General features: G+C 42.5%; 1 protein-coding gene across 1 annotated transcript; it reads right to left on the minus strand.

Annotated features, from left to right (window-relative positions):
- Window positions 1-235: 235 nt before the first annotated feature.
- ptpn20 (protein tyrosine phosphatase non-receptor type 20) lies at window positions 236-26,573 on the minus strand. Its single transcript, XM_040139731.1, has 47 exons — window positions 26,545-26,573; window positions 24,025-24,161; window positions 23,654-23,817; window positions 22,592-22,657; window positions 22,310-22,489; window positions 22,070-22,145; window positions 21,495-21,575; window positions 21,166-21,241; window positions 20,765-20,918; window positions 20,419-20,490; window positions 19,913-20,087; window positions 19,490-19,625; window positions 19,235-19,373; window positions 18,990-19,142; window positions 18,524-18,709; window positions 18,247-18,409; window positions 17,844-18,111; window positions 17,678-17,757; window positions 17,065-17,142; window positions 16,842-16,949; window positions 16,578-16,694; window positions 16,217-16,425; window positions 15,837-15,938; window positions 15,443-15,536; window positions 14,657-14,742; window positions 14,129-14,300; window positions 13,347-13,558; window positions 12,689-12,787; window positions 12,030-12,571; window positions 10,702-11,236; window positions 9,730-9,900; window positions 9,422-9,596; window positions 9,107-9,317; window positions 8,987-9,024; window positions 8,615-8,701; window positions 7,798-7,859; window positions 7,235-7,396; window positions 6,915-7,152; window positions 6,595-6,695; window positions 6,343-6,425; window positions 5,783-5,919; window positions 5,527-5,675; window positions 5,063-5,153; window positions 3,526-3,860; window positions 3,214-3,429; window positions 2,425-2,487; window positions 236-2,341 (listed from the first exon to the last, which is right to left on the minus strand). The coding sequence occupies exons 2-47, from the start codon at window positions 24,146-24,148 to the stop codon at window positions 2,231-2,233; spliced, it is 7,077 nt and encodes a 2,358-aa protein (XP_039995665.1). The 5' UTR covers window positions 24,149-24,161; window positions 26,545-26,573; the 3' UTR covers window positions 236-2,230.
- Window positions 26,574-27,614: the final 1,041 nt, after the last annotated feature.

Consider the following 27,614-nt stretch of genomic DNA (forward strand, 5'->3'; position numbering starts at 1 on the left):
GGGAGTATACCCTGCAGTAAAAGTGGAGAGGGGGCTCAGTGGAATTAGATTTAGGGCCGCCTCCGGCTCTCTGTTCTGTGTGTGCCGTCAGGGAAAACCCACTCTGCTGCTCTTGTTCCGCTGTTCAAGTTGAGTTATCTTGTGATTAGTCAGAGGGTAAAATGTGTTGTATAACACACAAACAAGTTTCAGAATAGTTTTTAATTAAAGAGAGAGGTATTACATTGTTCTCGGTTATTGGTTACATAGTGGCTGGTACAGTGACAAGATATTAATTTAGCATAAATAAGCAGTTGAGCAATTAAGGGTTATTACATTTCACAATGCTATTGCATACGCACTTGCTTGACTGTAGAAGGTGCATTTTCACAGATGTATGCGAAATGTGCTTTTGTTCATTCTTTCAAGAATAACCATTTTCCAAGATCCCAGGGAGAAAACATAGCAACAGCATCTCAAAGAGAACATGAACTTGCACGTAACAGAAGGTTACCTATCGCTAGAAACCAACCGACCAGCACTGAGTGAAAAGATGTTGCATACACAGGACAGAGGCTAATGGCTCTAACGCATAACCACCCACATGGCAAAGGTACAGTACTGAATATATCTTACCAACATGCTCCAGTTTGGAAGATGTTATTGGGTAAGAGGCCAACATTGTGATCTCCCATCCTCGGGGAGAGTATTGCTTTATTACATTCCACGTTCTGATCATGTTCAAGTCACTCAGCAGTCAAACTGCAGGCTCAGACGTCTGTATTTAAAGAGTCTACATGCAATAATAGAGCTGGTGTGTGTGTGTGTGTGTGTGTGTGTGTGTGATTGCAGCTGAAAGAACAAAGCTTACAAGCAGTTACATCCAAAGGCTGAGGTTCAAACCAGCAGCGATAAATCATCTTTTATCTGTGACTTGGAGATGCAGCTTTGTTGCTTTGTACATCATATACATCTAAAGTGGCAAAATGGAAAGTTTGTAAACCTTGTAATATTTTTTGCATTTTTGGCTGAGTTTGTATTAAAATAGCTATGGAATACAGATAAAGGATGTTGTCACATAACAAATTACACATAAAAGCCCAGCAACTAATTATTCAAATGATATTTAGATCAGTTTTGCACATTTTACTAAAAAAAAACAAAACAAAAGAGAATACTTAGTGTTAATGCCTCATCCAAATATTAGAAAAGAGTGAAGAATTCATTCAAAAATTTGCTACGTTGAATCATTCCTTATCTGTATTAGGATGTGCAAGTTGTAATTATCTTTAGTAAGACTTTCACTGTGATCCTGTTTTGTATAAAATGGGCCCACAAACAAAAAAAAGGATTGACAGGCGGTGTGCAAACCACATTGTTTAAGAGTTACAATTTAACTAACAAAAAGGTGAGATGTAGTCCTCTTCTGGTTCGGATCAACCAGACATCCACCTCAAACCACAAACAGACTGAAAGCTGCAAATTCAATCAAACCACCATCGGGTGCTCTCAAATCCTGCTTTCGGTCCCCGACCACTTGTGACAAGTGGCTTGAGGTCAATATGGAGCAAGCGGTATGAGTCATTCCAAGGCACTTGATTCTTTTCATTTCCTTAGCTAATGAACTGAAAAAATGAATAATGTTCTTTTGCTAATGCCCTTTTCTCCAGGGTAGAAATGCACTTGATAAAATGATTACACAATGCTTAATCAAATGCTACTAATCAAGGTTTCAAACAGAGACTAACTTTGGTATGATGATCTTACACTTTGATAACATTAGTGACATAATTGCCAGATAAAAGATTTGGATAATCCCAGATTTTGAATTCTGCGCAATATGACCGTTAAAAATAAATGCAATATGCAAATTAAAGGGCATGGAGAAAAAATAATTGGGATACATTAAATTAGTGACACAAAAATTAAAAAATTTGCTAGAGACAGAAGGCAAATCATTAAGCCTGAAAAGGCAAAACAACCTCAGTGATCTAAATTAAATTGACATATTCACAGCACCAGGCGCACATTTAAGAACAAAAAAAATTCAAGTTGAAAACATTGTAACTAACCAAGAGGCCTCAACACAAAGTATCAAAACAGAGAAGTACGGGTTTCATAACGTTTCACATCATACTAAACTAACTACAGCCAGAGAAAAGGTATCACCAGTCTATGCTGTGATTGACTGCACGTGGTTATACATATACAGCCTGTGCTTTACAGGCGGGTGAAGTGAAAGTGGAAACATTCAAACTACTTTGTGGTCTCGTGGACTTTCCGGTTGCCACTGGTTGCCGTGAAGCTGTAAAATGCCCTGTAAAACCTCCAACCAGACTTTGTAGCAGAAGAGGTATTGTTCCTGAAATGAGAGAGACAAAGGCCACGTCAAGCTTTTGGGAACTGTCTTTTTTTAAAGCGTGAACTTTGAACTTTGGCACTGACCTTGGTTTGAATCATCCCGTGCCGCTGAAGCCTCATCTCTTTTACAATGTCGCTCACATTAATCTGAAGACAGAGACAGAAGATTGTTGGGCACAACTACAACATGTATGTGAACTAGTCTATGGCTATGGATCATTTCTAATAATATCAACAATAAATTGACTAGACTCTCAAGATTAAGAGTCTACAGTCATTTTAGCAGCTCTGTGAGGCTGCACAGTTGCTCTTTGAGCTAAATACTGAAATCAACATGCTAACAATGACAATGCTGATGTTTAGCAGGTATCATGTTCACCATTTTAGTTTAGCGTGTTAACATGATAAGCACTAAACATAAAGTGACAAAGTGTCATTGGTTTTTTAGGTATTTGGTCATCAACCAAAGTATTGGACAAATTACAGATGTGACCTGATGATGGCACTGGACAAAAAGTCAGGAGATCACTGAAGGTATTACATTTCCTCTTGAGAAGAATTTTTTGTTTGCAAATTTAATGAAAATCCATTCCATAGTTCTTGTGACATTTCACTCAAAATCAAAAATGCCAACCTGCTGGTGGTGAAAAAGGCAGCAGGATTTATCCTTTGGGGACCATAAATATGTGTTTAAAAAAAAAATTAAAAAATAGCATTCCATCTGATAATGGCTGAGATATTTCAGTCTGGACATAAAGGGTGGACAGGCCAACCGACCTTGACATCCCTAAAATCACCACACTTGCATGGATAAAAATACAAATATGGAATGGTAGAACGGCTAGCAAACCTAACAAGCTGGCTTCTACTCACAGGTAAATCGTTCTCAGTTAGACTGAGGATAACATCAGTGCAGATGAGAACTCCTGTGCGTCCGATGCCGGCGCTGCAGTGAACGGTGACTGGCCCCTTGTAGTGCACAGCCCTCAGGTAGCGGATGAAGCGAACCAGCTGCTCGGAGCAATGCGGCACACCGTGGTCAGGCCAGTGTGTGAACTTCAGGTGACGGACAAAATGTGTCTCACCGCTCTGGAATAACAATGTGTCGAATTTTTGCATAAAAATCCTTACATTTGACGTTTAGAGTAAAGTCATTAAACAGACAGGCAGGTATTCCTCTCTTACCTCTGTCTCCACCATGCGGATGACCTTAATGTGAAAGTACTCCAAGTGCTGTTGGTTCTCCAGGTGTAGCTTGTACCTGCCGGTGTCCAGAGGCACGCCCAGCTTCTCTGGCCAGTACTTGTGACATTTGATCCTTCCCCGTTCCACTTCCTGGGTCATCATGGCAATAATGTCAGATCTGTTTTCCCAGATCATCTGCCAAAAGGACGGCACTGTGGAAGGCAGAGGGCCCTGGCAGGAGATGTAGAAGAACTCTCCATCGCCAACTTGCATGCGGATGTAGCTGGCGTTGATGTAGTCCTGGTTCGCTCCAATGGCAACTCGTGTTTTGTCATCTATGTGGGGAAAAAGAAAGAGGGGTAAAACACCCTAAACTCCTTGCCTGTGTGTGTGTGTGTGTGTGTGTGTGTGTCTATTTGAGTGTGAGAGTGCATCACTGCATGAATTCATAATTTAAATAAACAAATTGTGCCTCCAGCAGCATTCTCCCACAAACAGAACGACTGACAATCCTTACGTTTTCTCGATGTTTGATAAATCCATTGATTTCTTGATCATAAACAACAAACACTGCTACCTTGTTGTTTTGCCTAAAGCACATAATCTTAGAGTACAGTAAATAAAGCCAAGTAAACAGCTCTGAGGGCTGGAGTTGGGCTCAACAAACAAGTGCTGTGAAGACGTTTGTTGGGGGTGGGGGTGATGTGGGGGGTGATAGACTGAAGGCAGTTAGGAATGTTTTTTTGGGTTACTCCCCCACCTCCTGCTTGTGAGGTCAAAAAAGCCACAGACTGGAAATCTGGCCTTCTAAATAAAATGGTTAAAGGCTACAAGCAATGGATCGGATCAGTACATGCCTTTTTTTCTGGGCCACTTGCACAAACAGCAGTAGTAACAGGCTGCGAGGCATATGGTGAGGTGCAGTTGTATTCCACTGGGGGTCACTATCCTTCTCATCACCTCCTCTCCCCCCAACATACTCTGGGGGCTGGAGAGTGAAATGCCTCTGTTTGTGTGCACATGTGTGTGTTTTCCAGCTTATTTTACATTAAAAACATCCCTAGTACTAAATGTTTGAGAGGAATGTGAATTTTTTCACATTCTCAGTGCTCACCACAATCAAAGTTTTACACCCTATCATTGAACACACACACACATCTTTTGTGGAGTTTTTCCTCTCATCCCATCTCTCTGTATCTACCCCCTGAAATTCATTATTCAAGTGCATTTTAAGTGCAGCATAAGTGAAATATTCCTACTCATATGGGAAATGGTTTGTTGAGCTGAAATGACTTAAGTGTTGTTAGCAAATATCTCCACTCCCTTTAGTAAAAGCCTTACAGACCACTTGAACTGACCAGCTAAGAAAATTGCTAACAAACAGACTCTCCTATAAATGTCAAGTTTGTAGGTGTCCAGCTTTTACAAGCTTTAACCCACCAATAAAAAAACTCCAATACGGGAACACAGAATGAAGCACAGGGGTTTAAACAAAAGGAGAAAGTAAAAGTTAACAGAAGTCTTCTTTCAGACTTACAGGGTAGGATGTCTCTGTAACGGTTCTTATCTCTGTTCTCAGGGGCTTTTCCCACCAGACAGTTGTCAGAGGGCTTCAGATGCTCCAGAGCCTGAAATAAATAATATTATTATAAAGTGTAATCACTTAAAATGGTGCAGCTGCCATGTCTTAATAATGACTGAGCATCTATGTGTGTGTGTGTGTGTGTGTGTGTGTGTGTGTGTGTGTGTGTGTGTGTGTGTGTGTGTGTGTGTGTCTGCATGTCTTTTTCTGCTGCATTTCTTTCAACATTGTGAAAGTGCACTAGTTATAATAACCACCTCTGTATTGGTCTTATATCAGGATCAATGTGGAAAACTGTTAAATAGCATATTTATTGATCAATGTGTAATTATACCCTTTGTTTAGGCGATTTTACAACTATGAATTACACCAATTGGTAAATGTATACATCAATTATTTTGTCCATAACACATACACACCATGAACTCTTTGACCAGTTCCTGCTGGTCCAGTTGATGCTGCAGAATCTGGATGAGAGCTTTGACCCTGGAGCCTGAATACTGGCTGGCCTTAGCGGGGCTAATGAGAGCTAAACTGGCCAGTTCCTCCTCTGATACGATGGGTGGGCCTGAGGAAACAAAAGAGGAAACGAGGAGGATAAGGGTTGCAAGTATGGCTCAGCATAGACGAAAATTTCACTCTTACTCGTCAGCACAAGAGTAGAAGAACAGACACCTGTTTGGGGTGAGGTCATGTCCTCATTGGTGGTGTCAAATTCATCATTATCTTCTTCTTCACTGCTCCAGCCATCTGACTGAGTTTTCCGGATGTCTTTGCAGGACAGGTCCAAAAGTTTGGTCACAGTTTGTTTCCTGGGGGAGTCAGGGGGCAGGGGTGAGACCAGACCATTTTTATTCTTCGGTAAGATGGGATGAAATCATGCAAGGCTGAGCTTCCTTTCCCTGCGACTTTTCCACCTAAAATACAGTATAGACAAGAGGCTAAAATAACTTTTTACTTCTGCCATACTTTTTGTTTTAAGGCTACAGCGAATGTTGCTATTACACTTCCTAACTGTCACGCTATTTTTTTGTCTCATTGGGGTTCACAGTCCATATGCAACAGCGTTTATCCCTGGTTCTTGTTTCATTTATTGCTCTCTGCTGCCTCGCTGTGGTTAAGAGTGGAACTCCAGCACACCAGAAGAAAAGCAGGAGGACAAGGGCACGGAGAAGGGGGTTAGAGGAGAGGAAATAATTAGAATACAAGAGGAGAGTAGTTTGTGAATTTACTACCTGTCAGAGGCTCCATGCAACATGTCAGTGACACTGAGGGATGGGCAGCAAGCTGGATGAGAAGGGGTGCTGTTACAGCTCTCCTGTTCCTCAGACAAGCAGTCAGAGGAGGCAACAGACAGGAGGAGCAAGATGTTAGTAGTAGGTGTTAGTAAAGAGGTAAGGATGGGTATGAGGGAAACAAAAAAGTAAGTCATAATTACAACATTATTCATGTACTTGTGTGTGTTTGCTTGTTTCTGTGGAGGTTACCTGTATAATTGCAGTCTCATCTGTTACGACAGTTAGTCGGTGTGGTGGAGGTGGTGGTGAAGTTAGGACAAGACCTGTTTCATTTGCCTCTGAAGTTGCCTCTGAAACAGAAATTGTAGCACTCGGTATATGTTAAGTTATTACGTTTTTTTTAATCAGGCCTCTAAATGCTGTCCATTAAGATAACACAGCATTTGTATTTATATTATAGTGTGTTTCACAAAGCTGAGACAGAATGTTTTCAGTGCATAGTCTACAGCTCTGTATTGAGTATCCACTTTCTACAAATTCATGATAATAGGAAAGAAAGATGATCGTACCAGGGGGGTACTCAGTCGGCCTATTCAGCACGATGTCAGGTGAGGAACAGGTATCAGGAGTCGGCTGCTCAGCTAAAATAGCTTCAGTCTGAGCGGACATGTTGGGCGGTGTGGGTGACTCAGAGTAGGTCAGGGGCAGGACGTCTCTGCAGACGGTGAGCTGTACAGTGCCCTCAGCTTTACGCAGGATATCCACCACCTTACTGTGGCTCAGGCCGGAAACAATCACACTGTTCACCTGGAAAATACACAGTGAGGATCAGGATTTTTTCCCACAACATGGGGTAATAAAACAATCAAGAGGTGTGATGGGTTGTTACCTCTAATAAAATGTCTCCCACTCTCAGCCGACCGTCCTGCTCAGCTACTCCACCAGAGCAAATTTCCTTCACTCTGAGCATGCTACCATTGGTTCCTCCAACCAAAGCAAAGCCAAGGCCTCCTCCCTCTGGTTTTGTGAACTCCACTTGCATGATGCAACTCTGAAGGGACAAGGAACCAGAGGAGAAAAGGAGAAAGAAAACAAGAATTTGTGACCGTGACTATCAGTTTCTGTCAGTTTTATTCCAGTGTATTTACAGAGCCTGATGTTCTTCAGAAAAATACCATTATGTTGTCAAAAAACAAATCAGCTGTAAAGAAAGCCTGACAGACACACACACACATGCAGACAGTGTCCCCCCAGGAGAGAATGCACTCGCAGATTGACACACAGTAGAGTCATGTTACAGTTACAGTGTTAGTGTGTGTTACAACAGATACTTCAGAAGATGTGCAGTTAAAGAAAAAGAATAAACAGCTGGCAAGAGGCAACAAAAATCAGGGGGTAAACCAGAAAGAATGAGCTTTTGGACAAAGATAAGTAACATGTTCAGAAACTTACATCATGTTCTTGGGTGAGAGAGACACATCTGAATTCACCAGCAGTCCTACACACGGCTTCAGCTGAAAAAACAAGAAGAGTTATCAGTGAATCAGTGGCTAGTGCAGACAAAACAACTCCAGTGTTATGTTTTCAACAAATATTGATCAAGCTAGTGAAAGTGATGTCAAAGCTAAATAAGGCGAAACGCCTGCAGTTCGTTCCTAAGCTAACAATGGAAACTCTCCTCGGCACCAGTCTCCATCCATACAGCCATGTTCAGCAAATGAAGTTTCCGAAACAGACACACAGAAAAAAAACAACACACACCAACCTCCCACCTCTTCGGCCATTTTGAAAGAGAAGTGTTGACGGGTGCGTCTCTTCTATGACAGGTGAACAAGGTTGGTCTTTTCAAAGTGACCCTCTCCACTGTCCCTTACTGCTACAGACACTGTCACCAGGCAACTGAGCTACCTGCCCTATAGACCACTGACTGTATGGCACTGTCTGTGTGTGTGTGTGTATGACGCCTTTGGCCTGGCAGTCCAATACACCAGTGGAGGGCCAGAGGCTTGCTAATTATTAATCCTGCTGCGAGAGCCCAGGATCTGTCTGTCAGCATTCAGATCAAACACACACACACACACACACACACACACACACACACACACACACACCTATCTTTCAGCACTGAGCTCCGGCTTCACACAGACAATAAGGTAACAAGTAAAAGGCTAAAAAGGAACTAGTTATAGTGCTGATAGAACATGCTGATGGAGAGAATTCAGAGATGATAGACAGAGGAATAGACGAGGGTGAGAAAGTAAAAACTCACCCTCTTCGGTAGGAGAGTCTCTCTCTGGAGAGACGGGCTCTTCAAAACGAGCAAAGGACCTCCTGTCCTTTTTCCAGTCAAACAGACCTACAAAAGAAAAACTTGTTTAGAGGTGCACTACTACAAGGAAACAGTTATTTTCCGTTACGGGACCTACATCTAAAAAATGTACGGACAAGTAATTTACCTGTCTTCACAGAACACTTTCTAGTAATGATTGAACATCAATTATCATTGTTTAGTTGAGCACAAACATATCTGGTCTCTAGGCGATCCATCCGTGCATATAACAAGCATACTATCCTGTGTTTGTGTGTCCTTGGCTTAACTTAAGCAGGTGAAACCATCCATAAATCCCTCAGAAGCCCTTACCGTTCCACTTAGCCTTGGGGGTCACTGGCTGGTCTTCTCTGTGACAAATAACAAACAGTAGAGTTATTCAAAGAAACACCTATTTCAGTTTCCATCTCTCTAACCGTTGAGGGCATATACCTGATGATTTTAAGTTTAACTTTACGAGGGGCGATCTCACAGGCTTTGACTGCGTCCTCTAGGGTCATACCCAGGGTGCACCTGCCACAGATGTAGATGATCTTGTCATTGGGTTGGACACTCCCCTCCTCGCTGGCTGGGGAGCCTGGCACCACCTCCAGACAGTAGATGCCCTGCCATTTGCTGCCAATGCCTCCAGTCAGCTTTATACCTGGGGAGTGCACACCATAGATACAATTCAGTACAAGTGAATGACAGAAACAGTTTGATGGACTGTGTCTTCAAAATGTAAGGAAAACATGGGCAGTGTCCCACCGAGCTGTCCTGAAGGTGTCTTGTACAGAACAATATCCGGCAGGCTGTCGCAGGGTGGGGGGGCCACCAGGTTGGTAACTGCCCTCCCCAGGGTCATACTCAGTCTCCTCGGAGATGACCTGAGAATCGTCATGGCAACATCATCTGCCACACTGGTAACATCGTGGCCATTTACCTGGAGACATATGCCAGAAAAGGAATTGCTCATGGTCAACTACTCAAGCACACATATACAGCTCACAACAAAATAATGTATTTAAATGCGCAGAAATGTACAAATGTGTGCCTGTGGATGTTTTAATACGTACAGTGACGAGCCTGTCTCCTGCCCTCAGTCGTCCATCCGCCTTGGCTGGGTTGTCCAGTATTTCCTGTATGTAGTAGCAGTTGTCCAGCTTGCTTCGAGTGATGGTGAACCCAAAGCTTCCACTCCTCGACTTGGTCAGAACCACTGTCAGTTCAAACTCTTTAACCAATCCCTGACAGGCAAGAAACAATGACAATTTATCTATTTAACTGCTATAAAAATTCTTCAAATTACTATTACATCCATTAATTTTATCACTTAACATTTAAACTAAAACCACCACAAGGAGTTTATTTTGTTAATTTCAGTGACCCCTGTGAACAAAAACCATAGTTTTTGCAACCAGTACATTTGCCTCATATCTTGTCAGTGGTCACCCATCTATAACATTTGGTGTGTATTTGCAGAGAAAGACTGCTATTTTGGAAGAACTGTTTAATTTTCTGTATGATGTATCTGTAATAAAGTATAGAATGGTCAAAAATCTTTGATATAATGACAAAAAAACATGTCATTGATCTACAGAAAATTATAGGAAAACCAATAACACTCACCAGATATATGGGGACATCCAAATTAAAAATAAATGTACATTAAATGTTAATGTAAATTACATGTAAATTTAAACTGAAATTGTCCGGGTAGCTGCTTTAATTTTTTTGGCCCTGCAAAACATGCCCCTTTGATTTGACATCTGTCTATTTCTGTCTGTATTATTGTTAGTTTCAAGTGAGACCAGAAGCTAAATCTAATCACAGTTTCCTGATACAACCTGTAAACAAACTAACATTAGTAAAAACATATCTTTCTTACAAAATTGACAAAGTGGGGAAGAATAGGAAAGGTCACACAAACTTGCCTTTCTTCGACTCTCTTCCTCCTCATCGTCATCCTCGTCATCATCATCATCATCAACATCCTTGAATTCTCTTTCTTTGTTCTCAGGCTCTTCCCTCAGCTGTGTGTGGCTCACGGCAGGAGAGGGCAGGACTGTGGGTGGCAGCGTCGGGGCAGGTGGACTGACACAAGGAGGCACAGAAGAGATGATCTGGGCTGTAATGGGGTTCAGTGGTGGAGCAGGAGGCTGGGACGGAGGCACCACAGGTCGGCTGTTCTTGGACAAGGCTTTGTAGTGACCTGGAAGAAGCCCCTGCTGGATCGGGTGGTGCTTGGCTTTCGGTGGCTGTGTTGTGAGTGGCTGAGATGGGTGAGCCAGGGAGCAAGTGGTCGGGGTGTCAGACGAGAGGCTGAGCGGTGAGAAGGTGGTGGTGGGAATGTGAGGGCCGAGGTTTGGATTCTGAGAGCTGAAACTAGAGGAGCTGTTGGAGGTTTGAGAGCCGAGCGCTCTGAGGTTGGCTGTTGGGGTGTGAGCGGCCAGACTGGAGGGAAAGCTGTGAGGAGGCTCCAGGGTGGAGCTGATGGTCAGGTACTCTTCATCTGCCATGATAGTCAGTCCATTTCCCATGAGGCAGTAGGTCACACTTCCATCTGCCGCCTCTCTGACTCCACTGCAGACAAACAAATAGTACATACTATATATAGTGTATTTCAAATAACGATTTCTAAATTTCTATCCTAAAATATTATATGATGTCCTAATGACAGCTGGAGCTCTAACCGACCCGACACACCACACCCACCAACACATACCAGCTGGCCAATCAGAGCGTGGACTTGATCAAATTTTTAAGTGGCACACTGTTTACAAGTCTTTAAATTAAAAACATAATGAAATGTAAACTATAAATTTTATATCAGGAGACAAATAAATTGTGAGGTAGAATTACAAATGTTTTGTAAATAAAATAACAAAATGTTAAATTTAAAAGCATCAATTTTGCAATTCCTGAAAATTCAATTAATAATTCATCATTTGAAGACAAAAAAAGGAAATATAATTATTACCTCAAATTCAATCATTCCTTTTTTCCCTTAAGTTTTTTAAATACACCATTTAAAGTAAATTCTAATTTTATTAATCATCATCAATTCATAATTCCTTTTTTGTAGATTTACAAATTTATCATTTGATTACAGCTAAACACCTAAAATGTCTTAACCAACTTTGATGGCATACTGCGGATTCCTAAACATGACTGGACATAGGAGACTTAGATAAACCTGCTGAGTATTCCTCGGAGATTTCCATACACATTTTGGTACTGGTTTGCTGTTACCAAGTCAAATCCATTGTTGCAGTAATGGTTGCAATATTTTGTGGAAAAACTGATGAAAACGTTTGAATTTTGTAATGTAATAATATGTCATAGTTTTCACGTGTGTCTACATCTGATACTTTACCTGGCATATACAGAGTTTGAAACAGTCTTGGGACAGACATCCATAAGCATCACAGTTGAACTCGATGTCGTTTCAACCTCCTCTTCCCTGTCCTTCCTCTTCTCCTTTGCTTCTACTTCCTGTTGTTCCTTTGGATTCCTAGCTGTTAATCGTGACTCTGGCAGAGCTGGTGGAGTGCCAGAGGCAGGTGAGGCAGGCGAGGCAGGTGAGGCAGGGGACACCGGCGAGGCAGGTGACACTGGTGAGACTGGTGACGGAGGTGATGTGGGTGACGTGGGTGAGGGCGGTGAGCGAGGAGTAGATGGAGGAGTCTGTTTTGCCTGCACTTCCCTGCCCAGACTCTCCTGGCTCTCCAGGAGTGCTGGAGCTGCAGGAGGTTCTGGGTTATTCTCTGCTGTGTTGCTCAGGTCTTCTTCTGGGGTGGGGGATTGCTTTTGGGCAGATATGTTGATGTCATATTGAAACTTAAGGAGCTGGCTGTAGTCGTCTCCTAGTTGGATGTCGAGAGACCGGGATCGAACTTCACGGACGGGTGCAGGACTCTACAGAGTCATACAGGAGGTAAGAGGGTCTGTCTGGATTACTGGGTCTAACTTAGGTGTTTTTTCCTGTATGTGCATATACAGTAGGTCTGTGCACTTGTGTGCATGTGAGCTCACCAGTGTGTTGTCATCTACATCATAAAGTAGGACAGGAGCTGGTCGGCAGATCAGCAGATGAACTTCAGACGGAGCTCCACGAAGCAGGAGCAACACCCTCTGAAATAACACCAAAAATATCGTGTATTTTGGGTCGGCAAAGTTTGGGTACAGAGGGCTTGAGCACTGCTTGAGGCGGACTCAAAATGTGCAAATCTATTAAATTTTGTATGCTTGAATGCTCCTGTGTGAATGCCACTGTAACTCCTTGGCAGTACACAAAAGATTAAAGGACACATCAAACACTATGACACAACCAGCTTGCTATTTTCAGCACTATGAGATTAAAGGATTAGTTAGCCAATGGCATGGCCAAGACCTTAAGAAACAGCAGGGCCAACAGCAGGGCTGCTCAAACACTTCCCAGCCCATTCACAATTATTTATCCACAGGCGACATCACCTCCTGTGACTCCATTAGTGCTCAAAGTTTGAACCCTTCTCACCAGCCCATTGTTTTTTTGTTGTTTTTTTGACCACATTTTCCACCCGCTATATTTTCCCTGTTTCAATGTTGGAAAAAAAGATCAAACTATTTATGAATGTGGAAATTCACTGCTTGTTAATTCACCGGTATAAATATGTAAATTAATAATCATTTTAAATATCTCAAACCCTACCTGGTAAGAGAGGTCCTTGATGGGCTCTTTGTTGACAGACAGAATGATATCTCCCTCTTGCAGCAGGCCACTTTCTAGCGCTGGCTGACCCGGGAACAGACGTTTGATGCGGACCACGCTGCCTCGGTCTGGCCCCGAGCGTAGCTGTGAGATGTAAAAGCTGAAGCCAAGGCCGGACAAACTCTTCTTCAGCACCACTTCATGTGTGTTTTCTAGGAAAGGGGAGAGATGGAGGGGAATCTCGGGGCATTAATGTGTGTTGTGTAATCATTAATCTGTAACGTGAGTTCTGATTTGTGACCACAAACTGCTTATCATTCATTTAATCCAACACACATATCTTCTTATGAGAAGTGTCCATTTTTGCAGAAATATCTCAGACACATTTTTTTGCATCTGCCTCACATTTCTTGAACTATTTCCAGTATAGAATTGCTGGCTTTGTAGAGACAAGGATCTACCCCTGTAACTAAGCTCAGGCAGTGAACAGGCAGCTTCAAGGTTTCAGCACATGCTGTCTCAGGGGACAGAGACAGCGTCAACCCTGGATGACTCTGACAGCAACCACAATGTAGCTGTCAGATGACTCACAGTCACCTCTGGGCTGTATGTGTGAGTGTATGTGTGTGTGTGTGTGTGTGTGTGTGTGTGTGTGTGTGTGTGTGTGTGTGTGTGTGTGTGTGTGTGTGTGTGTGTGTGTGCGTGTGTTTTCCTGACACTGTCTATCAATTTTTTTTTTTTTTTTTTTGTGAGCGCATTTGCCCCTTCCTCTCCCCTCTCACCATCAGTCACAAAGCTGTAGTCCTTGGCTCGACCACTCAAGGTCGTTTCCATGGAGACCTCAGTCCTGGGGGGCTGTGTGTGTGACGGACTGTGGACCAAGGGGGGGCAGGGCGAGTCAGGTCTGGGCTCCAAGATTACAGTGGGCTCCCTTTCCAACAGAAGGTTCACCACCTACGGGGAACAAATGCACACACACACATTATTACATACAACAGCTAAGTGAGTAAAACTATTTCAGTATTTTTAGGGAAGGATTAAAATCTCGGTTGAAAAAAATTTACATTTACTGAAGACGGGAAATAGGACTTGATCCCTAGACTGTGGCAAAAATGTCAGAATACTCACTGCTTTGATGCTGAGCATCAACACATGTTATTTAAAGCTGTTTTTTTTTCTGGAGATGACAGTCACATTGTACTTAAAGTAATGAAGTCATATTAGCAAAAGATGTAGAATGTTTTGTATATAATTGTGTTTTAAATCATGTGCATGTTTGCACGTGTTTGTGGCCCTGTGTGTGCGTATACCTCCCCAGTCCTCTTCAGGCACTCGACAGCTTGCTGGTGAGTCACGGCCCTCAGGTTGGACCCGTCAACCTCCAGCAGTCTGTCACCTGTCATATGCAAAAACACAAATCTCATCATCATTAGCAACACCAATATATAAACGGTTTGTGTGTGTGTGTGTGTGTGTGTGTGTGCCGTGTCCGTGTGTGTGTGTGTGTGTGTGTGTGTGTGTGTGGTTGATGGGCATGTCAGTAAATCTAAGAGTTGTTCCTGCTCACTGAGGCATGAACCAAGCAGACACAGACATATACCAGTGGCACACTCATATACAAATAACTGACAAAATAACATGCCAGTATTCTAATAAAAAAGCCTCAAGAATGGCTTGGCTACTGCTTTACAGGTTTTAGAACTTTCATCTTAGAGGCCATGGGCCACCATTCTTCAATCCACATTCAGTTATTTAATGTTCTGTTCAAGGAAGTCGAAAAGTCTTTGGGCCCTTTTGTACAATCTCCGCCAATTAAAAAAAAAAAAAGGGGGCGATATCTGTGAAGAATGAGGCAGATACAGTGTTTCACAGTGTTTTCATCATATCCTTTGATGATGATACAAAGAGAATGGGAGAACTGTCATTTAAGATAAAACAACACTGTGACAGAAAAACTACACAGATGATTAACTGCAAATCCATGACAATGGCTTTTGCTACTATCTCTCCTACTTGATCAGGAAATCAAACCTTTACAGAAACTTCCGTGCTGTTGGCACCTGATCACATATTGAAGTGACAAACAAAAAGATTACCGATCTGAATGCGCCCGTCCTGCTCTGCAGCACCTCCTGGCACCAGACTCTTGATGTAGACGCCTCCGTACCGCACGTTAGTATTTATTCCTCCCTTTTAGCAAGAAAAGATTACAGAGAAGGGATTAGACAATGTCACAGACCTCAAATAACCCTAACAACTCACACTGACTCACTGTGTAGGGATCCAAGGTACTTTGCGTTGTACGTTGTTACCTATTTGCCTTTCCGATTTAGACCTGTAAATCAGTTTGGCTGAGATGATGTAACACAAGGCAGCAACGCCACTACGTTCTTGGCACAATTCACTTGGGTTTTAATATGTCAACATGGCAAGAGGCACAGGACTTTCTGTCTAGAAAGCATTATAATAAAAGGCAAACGATTCACTCACAGCAACACTGATGCCAAGACCAGCACTGCTTTTCTTTAGCTCCACTATAAACCGCTCGCCAGTTTTCAAACTTAAGATAGAGGGGGACCTGGAACATACATCCTGAAAAAGAGCAAGGAGGAGGTAAACAGCAAAAAACAAAGATTTAGATTCAGAAAGGAATAAATGAGGAGAAGACTGCAGGTGTTTTCAGGACAACTCTGATGCGGGTGAACCGACACCAACAAGAGTTTAATAACATTAATCAGAGCATGTAATCCATTTAACAATTAACACTGATTGAACTCTTTTATCAGCTTTGGCCTCATGTTGACAATTTTGTGTCGATAGAAACAAAGTCACTATCTCTAACCGTTGTTGGCTTAGCGCTGGTTTCTAACCTGGGCATCATGTATTCTCACAACAGGAATGTGAAGCCTCCTGCTCTGCTTTGGGGTTGCCATGTTGGACAGAGTGATGGCCTCCTCCAGTTCCTCCATGGCAGGACGGTACTCTGTGCCACTCAGGGTGGTCTGTGACCCAAAGCCCTTCTCCAAAGCCAAACCCAGAGTAATTTGACTCAAGGTACTCTTACTCTCCTTCAGAGTCTCTGATAGGAAAACAACCAGGTGAGATGAAGGACATCAGTACACATATAGATTGTATTAAGTGACACTATTATACATATTGATGGTTTGACAGTGATTTATGAGTGTTTTCATGACTGTCCAAGCAGAGATGAAAATATTGAGCAGATCTTACGTTTAGGCTGGGACACAATGAGCTCCACCTCTTCAGGGCTGCTCTGTAAGATGGCTGCAGCATCACTGAATGTCACTCCTTCCAGACTAGTCTTGTTTAGGGAGATGAGACGTCCACCTGGAAAAATCAACAAATAATTGCAAAATCCTTGTTATACACTGTCATGTGCAGTTTTGTTTCTATCTTTAGCAATGTCACTTGGTATGTTAAGCTATAAGCCAGCGTCTGTATTTCCAGTTAGTATTTGTTGGTGCAGCTCCTTACCGGGTTTGATTCGTCCATCTCTGTCCGCAGGCCCATCAGGCACAATGGAAGCAATGAAGATCCCAAGGTCAAGTTTACCTGTATTGTCCTCTCCCACTATCACAAAGCCTGAAACAGGACCAGAGAGGAGGACAACAGTGTCCTGTTAAAGACTCAGATAAATGGCGCTCTGCTCATTAATTTTACATCAAGTTCACAGCTAAGTCTGCTTTAATAAACTCACCAAAGCCCAGTTTGGGATCTTTCTTCAGGGTCACACAGACTATCTCTCTCTCTGGTGGGGTCCTGGTTGGTGTATCGACTGCAAAGCACATGTTTTATATATATGGTAAATAGGCCACTGTAAATTTATTTATTTATTTTCTATTGTGTTCAGGGTCAAAAGCACATTCAGATTATGGGTAATTTAGAATTTCCAAATCACCTAATCTGTATGTCCTTGGACAGTGAAAGAAAGACCCAAACACAAGGGGAAAACATGCAAACTCCACACAGAAAGGCCCCTGCTGTCTGGATCACAGTCAAAACATGGACTATTCTTGTTGTGAGGTAACAATGAGCCACCATGCCACCCTAATTTGAACATACAGATGAGCCGGGAAGTAAAGAATAAGTCTCAATTAACAAAACAAATGCTGATGCTTCCATACAGGGCATGATGGGCCCCTAAATGGTTTGATGAGTATGAAAATCACTTCTATGTCATTAAAGCTGTTCAGGATTGTGGTGATCCAACACTTCACTTAGACACTTAATATTGTTTTTTTCCTTCTATATGTCACTCCTCCGCATGTGTTTGCAAAAAGGAGCTGAGTTTAAATAGTTGATGTATTCACCTCGTGCGGAGGAAGAGGCATCAGAGTCCTGCTTCTGTAGTGAGACACTGGACATCATTCTGGGAATTGGCTCTGGAGTACTACGACACATGCACAGTTGCATTTAGCCAAATCTCTACTATTTTTCTGTGATAAGAATTTGAATGTTATCATCATCGAGGGCTACCTCCAGCACTGTCGATCTTTCGTGTCCCCGAGTTCTCCTGTTTCAGGGAGCTCCTTGTTCAGCTCTCTGCTCATCTCCCTCCTCATCTCTCTCTGCTGGCGGAGTCGAGCCTCCAGCTTGGCAGTCAGGTCGTCGCAGGACTTGGAGAGGGAATCTGGCTGACCAGGTGTCAGACCCACATGGTTCAGCATGCCCTCTGAGCAGGACATCTGCTTCAGGTTCAAGTTACGACCCCGGTAGACAGACATGTATTTATCCATGTTTTCATCTGGAGAAACAGAAGAGAATCAGGTGTTGTTAATTCTTTGTCATTCTTGGCTGTAGCCGTCGTGAGCTCATTCCTTTTAATATGTATCATTATCAAAGTCCAAAGCAATACCATCCACACAATCACTGTTCCCACCTGGTAGCATTGTGTGGTTAAGTTGTCGTGATGTCATCTCGCTATGGAACTTGTGCTGTGCTGAGCAGAGGTTCAGGAGGTACTGTGCTATTTTTGAGCTTTCTGTTACAAAACTGTGCTTTTTCCCACTGGGCCCGCCACACTCTATAATTAGTTTACGCCGCTGAAAGACAGACACGAGTCATCGCACATTTTACTTTTAGCCTCATAACAAAATGAACTGTACAACGTAATATCTTATATAGCAAAATCTGACCGAGATGCCAGTTATTTTTACCCCAGTGGATATGGAGTCGGTTTCCCTCCAGAGGAAGCGCCTGGTGACAGTCCGGAGGTGGTTCTTCATCTCGTACACGATGATTCCTTTGACACAGACTCCCAACACCAACTCTCCCACCACCGGCCTTTTCTCTCTCCCCACACGGTGGAACATAACCCCATACTCAGGTAACTGCTGGGCAATCTGAGGGGCACATATTTTTTAAATTGTGTGTGTGTTTTTGTGTGAGGACACATGTGTTCAGCTTTAAATGGTGGCCATTTACTTTAGCAAAAACTTTCGACTTACAGGAAGCATGAGTGCAACAGTAGAAGTATCATCAAATTAAAAGAAAATAGTAGTAGTAATAACAGGTGCCCTATTAATTTAACATATTGTGAGGTGAAAAAATAGGACAATGTGAGATACTGGATAATGGAATCTTTGACTTGTGTGTGAGGGGCTGCATTAGTAGTGTGCCTACCTTTAGGTACTCTGTTTCAGCCTCTTCAGGCAGCATCTGGGCATGACTTGCATGCAGTCTTGGCAACTCTTCCTTGACACTGGGCAGGGCCAGCTTCTCTAGCATCCTCTTGGACACGTAATGCTCTGGCTGGTAATAATTCTTACCATATAACTAAAATGACACACAAAAGAACCAAATAATCTCCTGTGACAAACTCTGAAAGATGATGATGTTATTTAAAGATGTTTTTGTTTTGTTGGTACCTCTGGCATGTAATCCCCAAACTCAGCCTGCAGCGCAAGAGCAGCTAGGAACAAGCCTGTCTCCTCATTACAGTAAAGCCTGTCCTCCAAGATATCCTTACGCAGCTGTAAGTAGTACTGGTGACGAGTCAGTCTGTGCCTAGGATGCAGGAAAAAACATTAAGGAAACAGCGGCACAGTTTTTTGAGCTATGCATTTCTAAAAATTAATTTACGACATGTAAGTAAAATAATGTTTAGTAAGTAGTATACTTACAAAATGAAGGAGATATCATCAACAAAAAATTTGACTCGAAGAAACACCAAAAAGGAGGATATCTGCCCTTTTTTCCAACTGTCGGGTGCAACTTTGGAGATTTTTATTTCATGGTCCAAAAAGAAATATTCATCATCTGCGGAATGAAAGAGAAAACCCTCTTTTACTTCAGACTACTGAAGTGAAACACCAAAATCAAGCATATAGAAATAAATTCAACTTTATTTTAAAAGTTTTTGTCTTAATAAAAAAATTGTTAATAACTGAAATATTATCACAAGTTCAAAACTCATGCAACTTGTGAGGGTACAATATCACAAGTTGGGTTATGGATATTGTGAGATACGTTTTTAATTTGATTGTTTTTGATGTGCAATCAGTGCAATCAAGATAGGTTAGGTTCCATATAATATGTCGTCTTACCATCTAGGAAGGCCAGACCAAAGTAGAAGTGTTCCACCAAGTTTGCATGAGCCACCACCATGTCAAACACATCCCTTGCTCTGGACTTAATGTCACAGCGAACCACCACGTACTGTCCGTTTGGCAGCACCACAGTCACTTCTCTCTGAGACGAACAGGAACGGCCCTTTTTGGACTGTGGTGTACACACACAAACACACTGACACACATGGACATAAAAAAAAACCCTACAAACACTCACATACACACACATATATATACACACACACACACACACACATATATATATATATATATATATATATACACACACACACACACACATATATATATATACACACACACATATATATATATATATATATATATGTACACACACAGATATATATATGCAAGTACGCAAACAGACATAACTCAGTATGCAAGAAAAGACAAGTTAAAACAGTGTGAAAAAACAGTAGTTTACATTCAAATGAATCAGAAGCAGATACAAATCACAAATTTACCACAATAGATCCTGGAAGCTCAAGAAGAATTTGTTGGTCGTCTGGCATTCTGATGAACTCAGGACCCAAAGCCTGACGAAATAAACATTTGTAATATAAACTCTTTCAGCAGCAACACATCCAATGGGCTTTTATGCTTCACTAAATGCTCTGCTGTCTGTACTAAATAGTTTGCGGTCATTCTCATTCAGCTAAATACTGTATGCCACTATCCCTATGATACCGTGGAAAAGGTGCTAGTTCATAGTACAGATCCACAACATATACTTTTAGTTTATGTTCTACAGGAACATTTCCCTTGTATTCTTACACCTGAATAAACATTTAAAAAAATCCCTAACCTTACCTTAGCTTTTCTCTGGCTCAGGCTGAGCGAGGACTCGCTGAATGTGATGGAGGGACTGTGGGATCTGCCTGATGTTTTGGGAGAGACGTCGTGGTGGGGGCTCCTACCAAGCCAACTGCAGTTGCTGTCCCTGTGACGAACCCCACGAGGGAGTCTGGGGGGAGAGAGGGGGGTGGGGAAGGAAGGATTGTGTAATAGTTGTGCAGACAAGTTGGAGAAGTCAAACCCAGTTTCATGTCCCCTCAAAGTCAGTACAGACAATGAGGGAGGGGAAAATGAAAAATGGATGGATTTATTTATACTGAGATGAACACACCTACAGCTCTAATAGCTGAAGAATCCTCTTCTAACTACAATATTGGTCGTGATAGTGTGTATGGATGTGTGCTTATAGTACATACCTGTCTAAAGAAGACTGGTACAGTGGTGTGGGAGAGCTCCTTGGTCTTTGTCTCCAAGATCTCTGAGGTAAACTCCCTAGAAAGCACACATAAAGCGAGCACTTGCACTGTCAAAATAAGTATCTTACTGCTGGAACCCACACATAAAAGAAAAGTAATTGATAAAATTTTTGCATTTAATAAGGATTACATCCACACACCAAAGTTAAGGATTTTATTAAGTGGATGCAAGCACAGGACAAATTATTTTGAAAGAACTTAAGAATTCCTTCTTTCAATCATTCTGTGACTTGTTTTCAGTTTTGGTTTCCTCTGCATCACATGCATACCTGACTTTGAGTCAGAGTCCGTTGAGTATCTTCTCCCTTCGGCAATCCCTTCGCCGAAGTCTGAAAATGGCCCTCTTTTTCCTGTCAGCCAGGTAAGAGATGAAAGATGACAGCAATGTTTGATTCCTGTCCGTCTCTGTGCTCCCCGGAGACACTGAGATGTTTGGACAGAACTGAGACTGGCACAAGGTTTAGTCTGGAGCATCCACACTCAGTAGCTGATTATTGGCTCTCGCAGAAATCTAATCCCGGGCTTGTTTTAGGTTAAGATTTTAATCCTGTTGACCTGTACGCTACCTTGACTCAAAAGAACAATGACTGCAACTATTTATTCTGCAAATATGTAGACGACAGTTTCTTAAAGATCAGATTTATCTATGATGCCAAAATGAATAGAAGTAATAGAGCAAAATAGGGTACTCCCGCGCAATACACATAATTCAGGTTTTATTTTCATGTTGCCAGATATCCCCGAATCAGAAATGAGGCTGCAGAAATTATACTGAAAGTACTGTCCCTATTTAGAGCATAGTAATTCTGAGTTTCATGATATCACTTATTTGGACTGAACTCACCATGAAGTCTCTCTCTGATCATCTGGCTCCTGCCACTCAAAGGGACGTTACTGTCTGGCAGTGAGCCATGGTCCATCTGGAGGAAAAAAAACACTACTATTTACATTCTTTTTTCTTTTTTTGTCATTTTGCAGATTATTATGCAGCATGCCTTTAATTTCTGACATATACACAATGGCCCGCAGAGAAGCTGACATGCTTGCGGCCAAGAACATACTGTAGGTGGATATCTAGACTCACTGATTCATGAAAAACCTCCTCCACCAGTTGTCTGATGACTTTGGCGGGCGGCGGCAGGATGGAGGCTTTATGCTGCGATTCACAGGCTTCCAGGATGGAGTTGAGATTTACCCTTCGGTGGGCAAGGTCCTCACACATGCTGAGGAGGAGCCCGTTTAGATGGTCACTCAACTGGACTGGCTGCGATGAATGAAAGTGGAAAATAATTATAGCTAATAACTGAGGTGTGAGACTGTGATGATACTGATTAAAATGTTATAGCTTTGTATCAGGGCCTCCCACCTGATTTTGAGGTAGATGAAAATCAACTGACCAGTAGAGAGTCATACCCAGTGAATACACCAGCATCTGTGCAACAAAATGAACTGATTAAGCACAAGACATATTACTGTAATGAGACATTACCAGCTAATTGTAAAATAAAACCAGGTTTACTTTTACATTTACATGTATTACATGTATTTCTGCTTAATGATACATACATGTTTTATAACATAATTTATATTCTACCCTTGCAGCATAAATAAAACCCTATCTGTCGCTATCATTATCATTACATGCAAATATAAATGACATAAACTTCTATGTGTGTGGTAATTTCTTGGTAAACTGTGGGATTTTGGATGTGGTCGAACTGGAGAACTACGAATTAAAGATCATTCAACTAACTGAGAGGGAATTAATATACTAGACCTAAAGGTCAAACTATGAAGAAGAGGACAAAGTGCATAAAAAATATGTCTGTTAATCTTTTTTTTTGTTCAAGTAGTTTACACAGGTTGTCTTCGTAGTTCAGAAACAATCATTTAAGCATGATTTAATTAAATTATGTATTGTTTGAGCACATTTTTTATGATACATTGGATGACATTTCCTGCAACTTTTAAAGACAATTTTCTCTATCAATGGGTTTCATATATATAGGACATATTGTCATTACAAATATGAGGCATTTATCAAGGCAGATTAGTTAAAGGTGTGTTTGAGACAAGGATACACATATTTGATAACTTTCCTGTATGGACAAATATTGTAATTATTTTCTAGCAGTTACTTTATTGAAGCATCTACCCAATATTAATAAACTGGGGCTCCACAGTGCAGAATTTAGTGCAGAGGTTCGTCTGCCCAGCCACTAGATGGCATGCTCACATCTCAGTAGTCCTTCAACTCCTGACATCCTCAGATTTTATACTCCGAGGAAAAAGACACATCAGGATATGACAGTAGTAACTTTATAATCTAAGTCACTGCAGAGTTTAAAGTTACAGCTAAAAAGAAAAAAAAAAAATAGTCTGTGAGGTCTTAGGACAGAAATGAGGGTGTATGCACTGATGCACTGACCCTCTCCATGGCAGGTTTGGTTGAGCTGGCACGGCCCTGCAGCATTTCTGGAGCAGTGAAGGTGGATACCTCATCTGATAGGCCACAGTTCTTAAATGCCAAGGTACCAGTGGCTGACAGCAGCAAGGAGGTGGGGCTTATGATATTACACATATTGTTGTGACCTGAAAAAAAAGTAGGAAGGCCATAAGATATGATGATGGTACCGATACAGTTCTACAGTAAAGTCACACTGAGTGAACCAGAAACACTGCGAGACATATTCACATATTATGTGATGTTTACATTGCAATAACATAATGGCATGCTCATAACATTAAGACATGATGTATGTGAGCCTACAATAAGACAGGATGTCTAAAGTGCTTTACCCTTATAGGAGACATCCACTAAAGACTCTGCAGTGCCCAGCAGCAGGGACCAGACTTCCTCCTCCAGCAGAGGTCCCCCTCGTGCCTCCAGTACTTCAGCTAATGTAACAAATGTGCTGCTCATCCTGCACACATTCCTGCAAACATTCAACACGCCAAAATATCACTTGTTAGAGCCTTTGTTGAAGGTAATATTCTGAAGAGAGGCTTCATTTTTATTTTGCCTTTTGCTCTGTAATCAAACATCCACAGAAGTTGAGTGAATGTCATGTTGTTCTTTGCTGGGTGTCAGGCTTGTTATCCTCTTAGTTCTTCTCTCATCACCTTCTCTACAACATCTCTACTTCATCCTGACGTCTCTCTGCTAAAGCGTTGCTATTGTTGTCGCAGTCTGTCAACAGTATTATGTCTTCAGAGACAGTTATGAGAGGTAGTTCTGAGAAACTTTGCAGAAAAGGACAGTTCTTTGCACTGGACTCTGATTAGATTATCTTAGTCCATTAGTCTCACTGCCTCTCGCTCTCTCTGCCCCTCCCATTTCTTAATAGGCTTTTGTCAGACCCGAGGGTGGGTTTGAGGAAGCTGTGCTCCCGGCACCAGCACAAGTGTGTCATGATCCCATGTTAGTTTGTTGTTACATACTGTATACAGTCGAGGATGATGAGGAAGAAAAACATGACTGTCCAGACCGATGATGACATACAAGACAAGCTTTCTCTCTTTGAATATTATTAATATTTTTTATATGCAGTAATTGCATAACATGTATAATACAATTATTTTGACTATCACATATTTAGTTCTTTTTTTCTTAATTTGCATTTCGAAATCTTGTAAAAACATCTACGTTTATAAAGTCTTAGAAATCTTTTACTGCATTTCCAACCTTAGATAAAGTTTTGACGACATGAGAATAATAAAAACTGACATGTTGTTTTCTTTTAGTTTGATTTGTTTAACTCGGTTTTCTCAAACAATTACAAAAGGCCGCATCTCGTTGTTCCTGATGGATGGTAGGAAAGGCTGTGAGAATCAACCTCTAAATGTTTCAGAGTAGGTTGCTCACAGCCAACCACATAGTGTGCTGAAGGAAGCAACGTGCTCCCTCTAATGCAAACCGACCCATTTACTTCGGGCCTGATTAAACCCCTGACTTAAACTGAATCTATCCTCATGTCACCCAGATTGTCGACTGAACCCAAGGAAAGCCTTACAAGATTAAAGGTGTGGCAAACAAACAAAACAAACCAAAAACACCTCTGAAATTGTGGGGTTATGTGGTCTCCTTGATGGATCGGTGAGAAATGTAAAGTCATCCTACTGCATCCCTGCAGCCTGGTTTGTTGTTTTATTGTGGAAGGGATTGAAGAAGAGAGTAGAAATCCACCAATCCACTCTTGAGCAAAACTTCAGCAGCTGTTCTCCCTCAAGGTGTAAAGCTACTGGAGTAATGCTGCGAAGCCACACAATGCTGCAGGGGACCAACGTAGACACCTGGTTATGGGTTGCGAGTTACACCGACACCAGTGTGTCGTGTGTTGTTGGATTTCTGGGGGAAACAGGTGTGAGGGAACTTTGTTGTGTGGAGAACAACTTTGCTTTTACCTCTACATGTGGATCTGTTGATTGGCTGGAGCAAGTCTGACCTCTTTTGCTTTCAACACCAAACCTTCGCTTTCTGTCACAGCATCTGCATTCCCTAAATCACACTCTTTAAAAGTCAGTGATTAAAATGGAATTATAGAGCATTAAAGAATTTCATCTCAAAGATCTCTTGTGCAGTTGTAGGATTTCTTTTGCTGTCTAGAACCAACTATTTTTAGTATCTAATCATCTGAAAACATGGCAATTTTACACAGTTGCCACTGCATACACAGTTCCCCCCCCCCCCCCCCCTCTTCAGCTCAATAGGTGTAAAAGCATCTTTATTCTCCAATATATTGTGTTTGGACTAAAATGCAGAACATGCCATGACTTTAATCCCCAGTCAGCTACTAGACTTACTATCCTGTTATAGACAAACTACCTTACTGATCCATTAAGAAGACATCACATGATGTAGACACAGACAGAGGAGAAGCCGTGCTGTATTCTTGGGAATTTGGGACAACATGCTTTTTTGGGATCTAGGTCTCTTTCTTACAACCTTCTTTCTCACTACAAGGTGACAACGAATCCCCACGTTCATGTACCATGAAATACAAAGTATGAGAGTGTGGACATTAAACCACTATGTTAAGAGTCTGGTTTACGTAGCTACAGCACAAGCAGCCTCTTATAAACAACACAGGCCTGAATATGGAGGCTACACTAGGCATTTTTATGATTCTTAAAGGTAAATCTCATTACCATCCCGTGAATGTTCAGCTTGGGTTAGTGGCTAGGGTGAATTAGTTTTCGTCTGAAATCTACAGCCCACAGACAGAACAGATTTATCTGAATATGAAAACCCCCGACCTCCATTCACCCCACCGTCAAACAGGACTATAGGGGGAGGATGAGAAGGAAGGGAAACGTTACCTGGTACCGTATGTAACCTATGTCAGCGGTCTGATCCTTTGTATTGTGCTATCTTCAGCGCCCCCACCACGGATCCAAAATAATCCTTGTGATCATGGCAGTGCTGTTCTGACGTCCTCCTCGCCCGTGGCTGCTCCGCTCTGGCAGGTAATGCATCAGTGACACGGACCGTACATGGTGCCTCGCTCATGTGCTCCGTCGCCGCCGGCGCCACGCTGGAGATCCGAAACTTTTTGCTGTAATTGGCGCTATTCTTAGCCCCTCGCCGCTAAACACTTAATTAGATTACCCTCGCGGTTTGACAGCGGCAGGTCAGCGCCGCCAATAGCGGGTTGCGTGAGATCAGCTACAGCGATTTAATTAATCCGTCTGACGCCCAAAGTTGCGGTGAGTCCTCGGCGGTCGGTGCGCTACGGGGAAGCCTGGGAAGGACGAACGACCGCGGCCAAGCGAGTGGACTGTAGCCTGCTGCAGTAGGGCTGCCCCACCACGATGATCATAACACTGCGGGCTCTCTTCGCACAAGGGGTAAGAAACCGTAGTAGCCTCGTCTCGCTGCGGGCGTCGGTGCTGGGACGTCTATCCATGCCGCTTCCCGGGTCTAGTGCGCGCAGCAGGTCTCTGCAGGCCCCGCGGTATCGGCGCAGGGACAGCAAGAAATAACAACCATCCAGGGCTGCCAGGCGGCCGCGGGGGGGTCTGAACTACTCGGCGCCAAGTTAACGCAATTTCACCGACCGGCCGTATTCGGTCACACGCCCTCGCAGAGCGCGGCTCCGCGGGTACCTGCGCCGTCGTAGCGTATAGGAACCGAGGGCTGAACTCTAGATGCACCCCTGACTGCTATGCTATGGATTTCTGCAGAGCCTGTGCATGTCGCGGTCCACGTACGATTCAACAATTGAATGTGGGCTAGACGCACAAAGACGTATGGCTCGACAGAAGAGGCCAGATATTGCCCCGATGACACTGATCGCGCAGTTACAGTCTAATCGTTTATCCATAGCTATGTATTATCACTGCAGCATCGCTGTTTACCCTGGAAACAGACACACAAAACCGCGTCTCCG

Source organism: Xiphias gladius, chromosome 11 (genome assembly GCF_016859285.1).
Source record: "Xiphias gladius isolate SHS-SW01 ecotype Sanya breed wild chromosome 11, ASM1685928v1, whole genome shotgun sequence".
NCBI classification, from domain to species: domain Eukaryota; kingdom Metazoa; phylum Chordata; class Actinopteri; order Istiophoriformes; family Xiphiidae; genus Xiphias; species Xiphias gladius.

Bases quoted from the DNA above. Each gene is read 5' to 3' on its own strand.
- ptpn20 (XM_040139731.1), bottom strand. From the start codon at position 24,148: ATGAGCAGCACATTTGTTACATTAGCTGAAGTACTGGAGGCACGAGGG. The intron at 23,818-24,024 runs GTAAAGCACTTT...CTTTTTTTTCAG, and splicing joins AGTGGATGTCTCCTATAAGG to GTCACAACAATATGTGTAAT. The intron at 17,758-17,843 runs GTAGCCCTCGAT...CATGTGTCGTAG, and splicing joins AAAGATCGACAGTGCTGGAG to TACTCCAGAGCCAATTCCCA.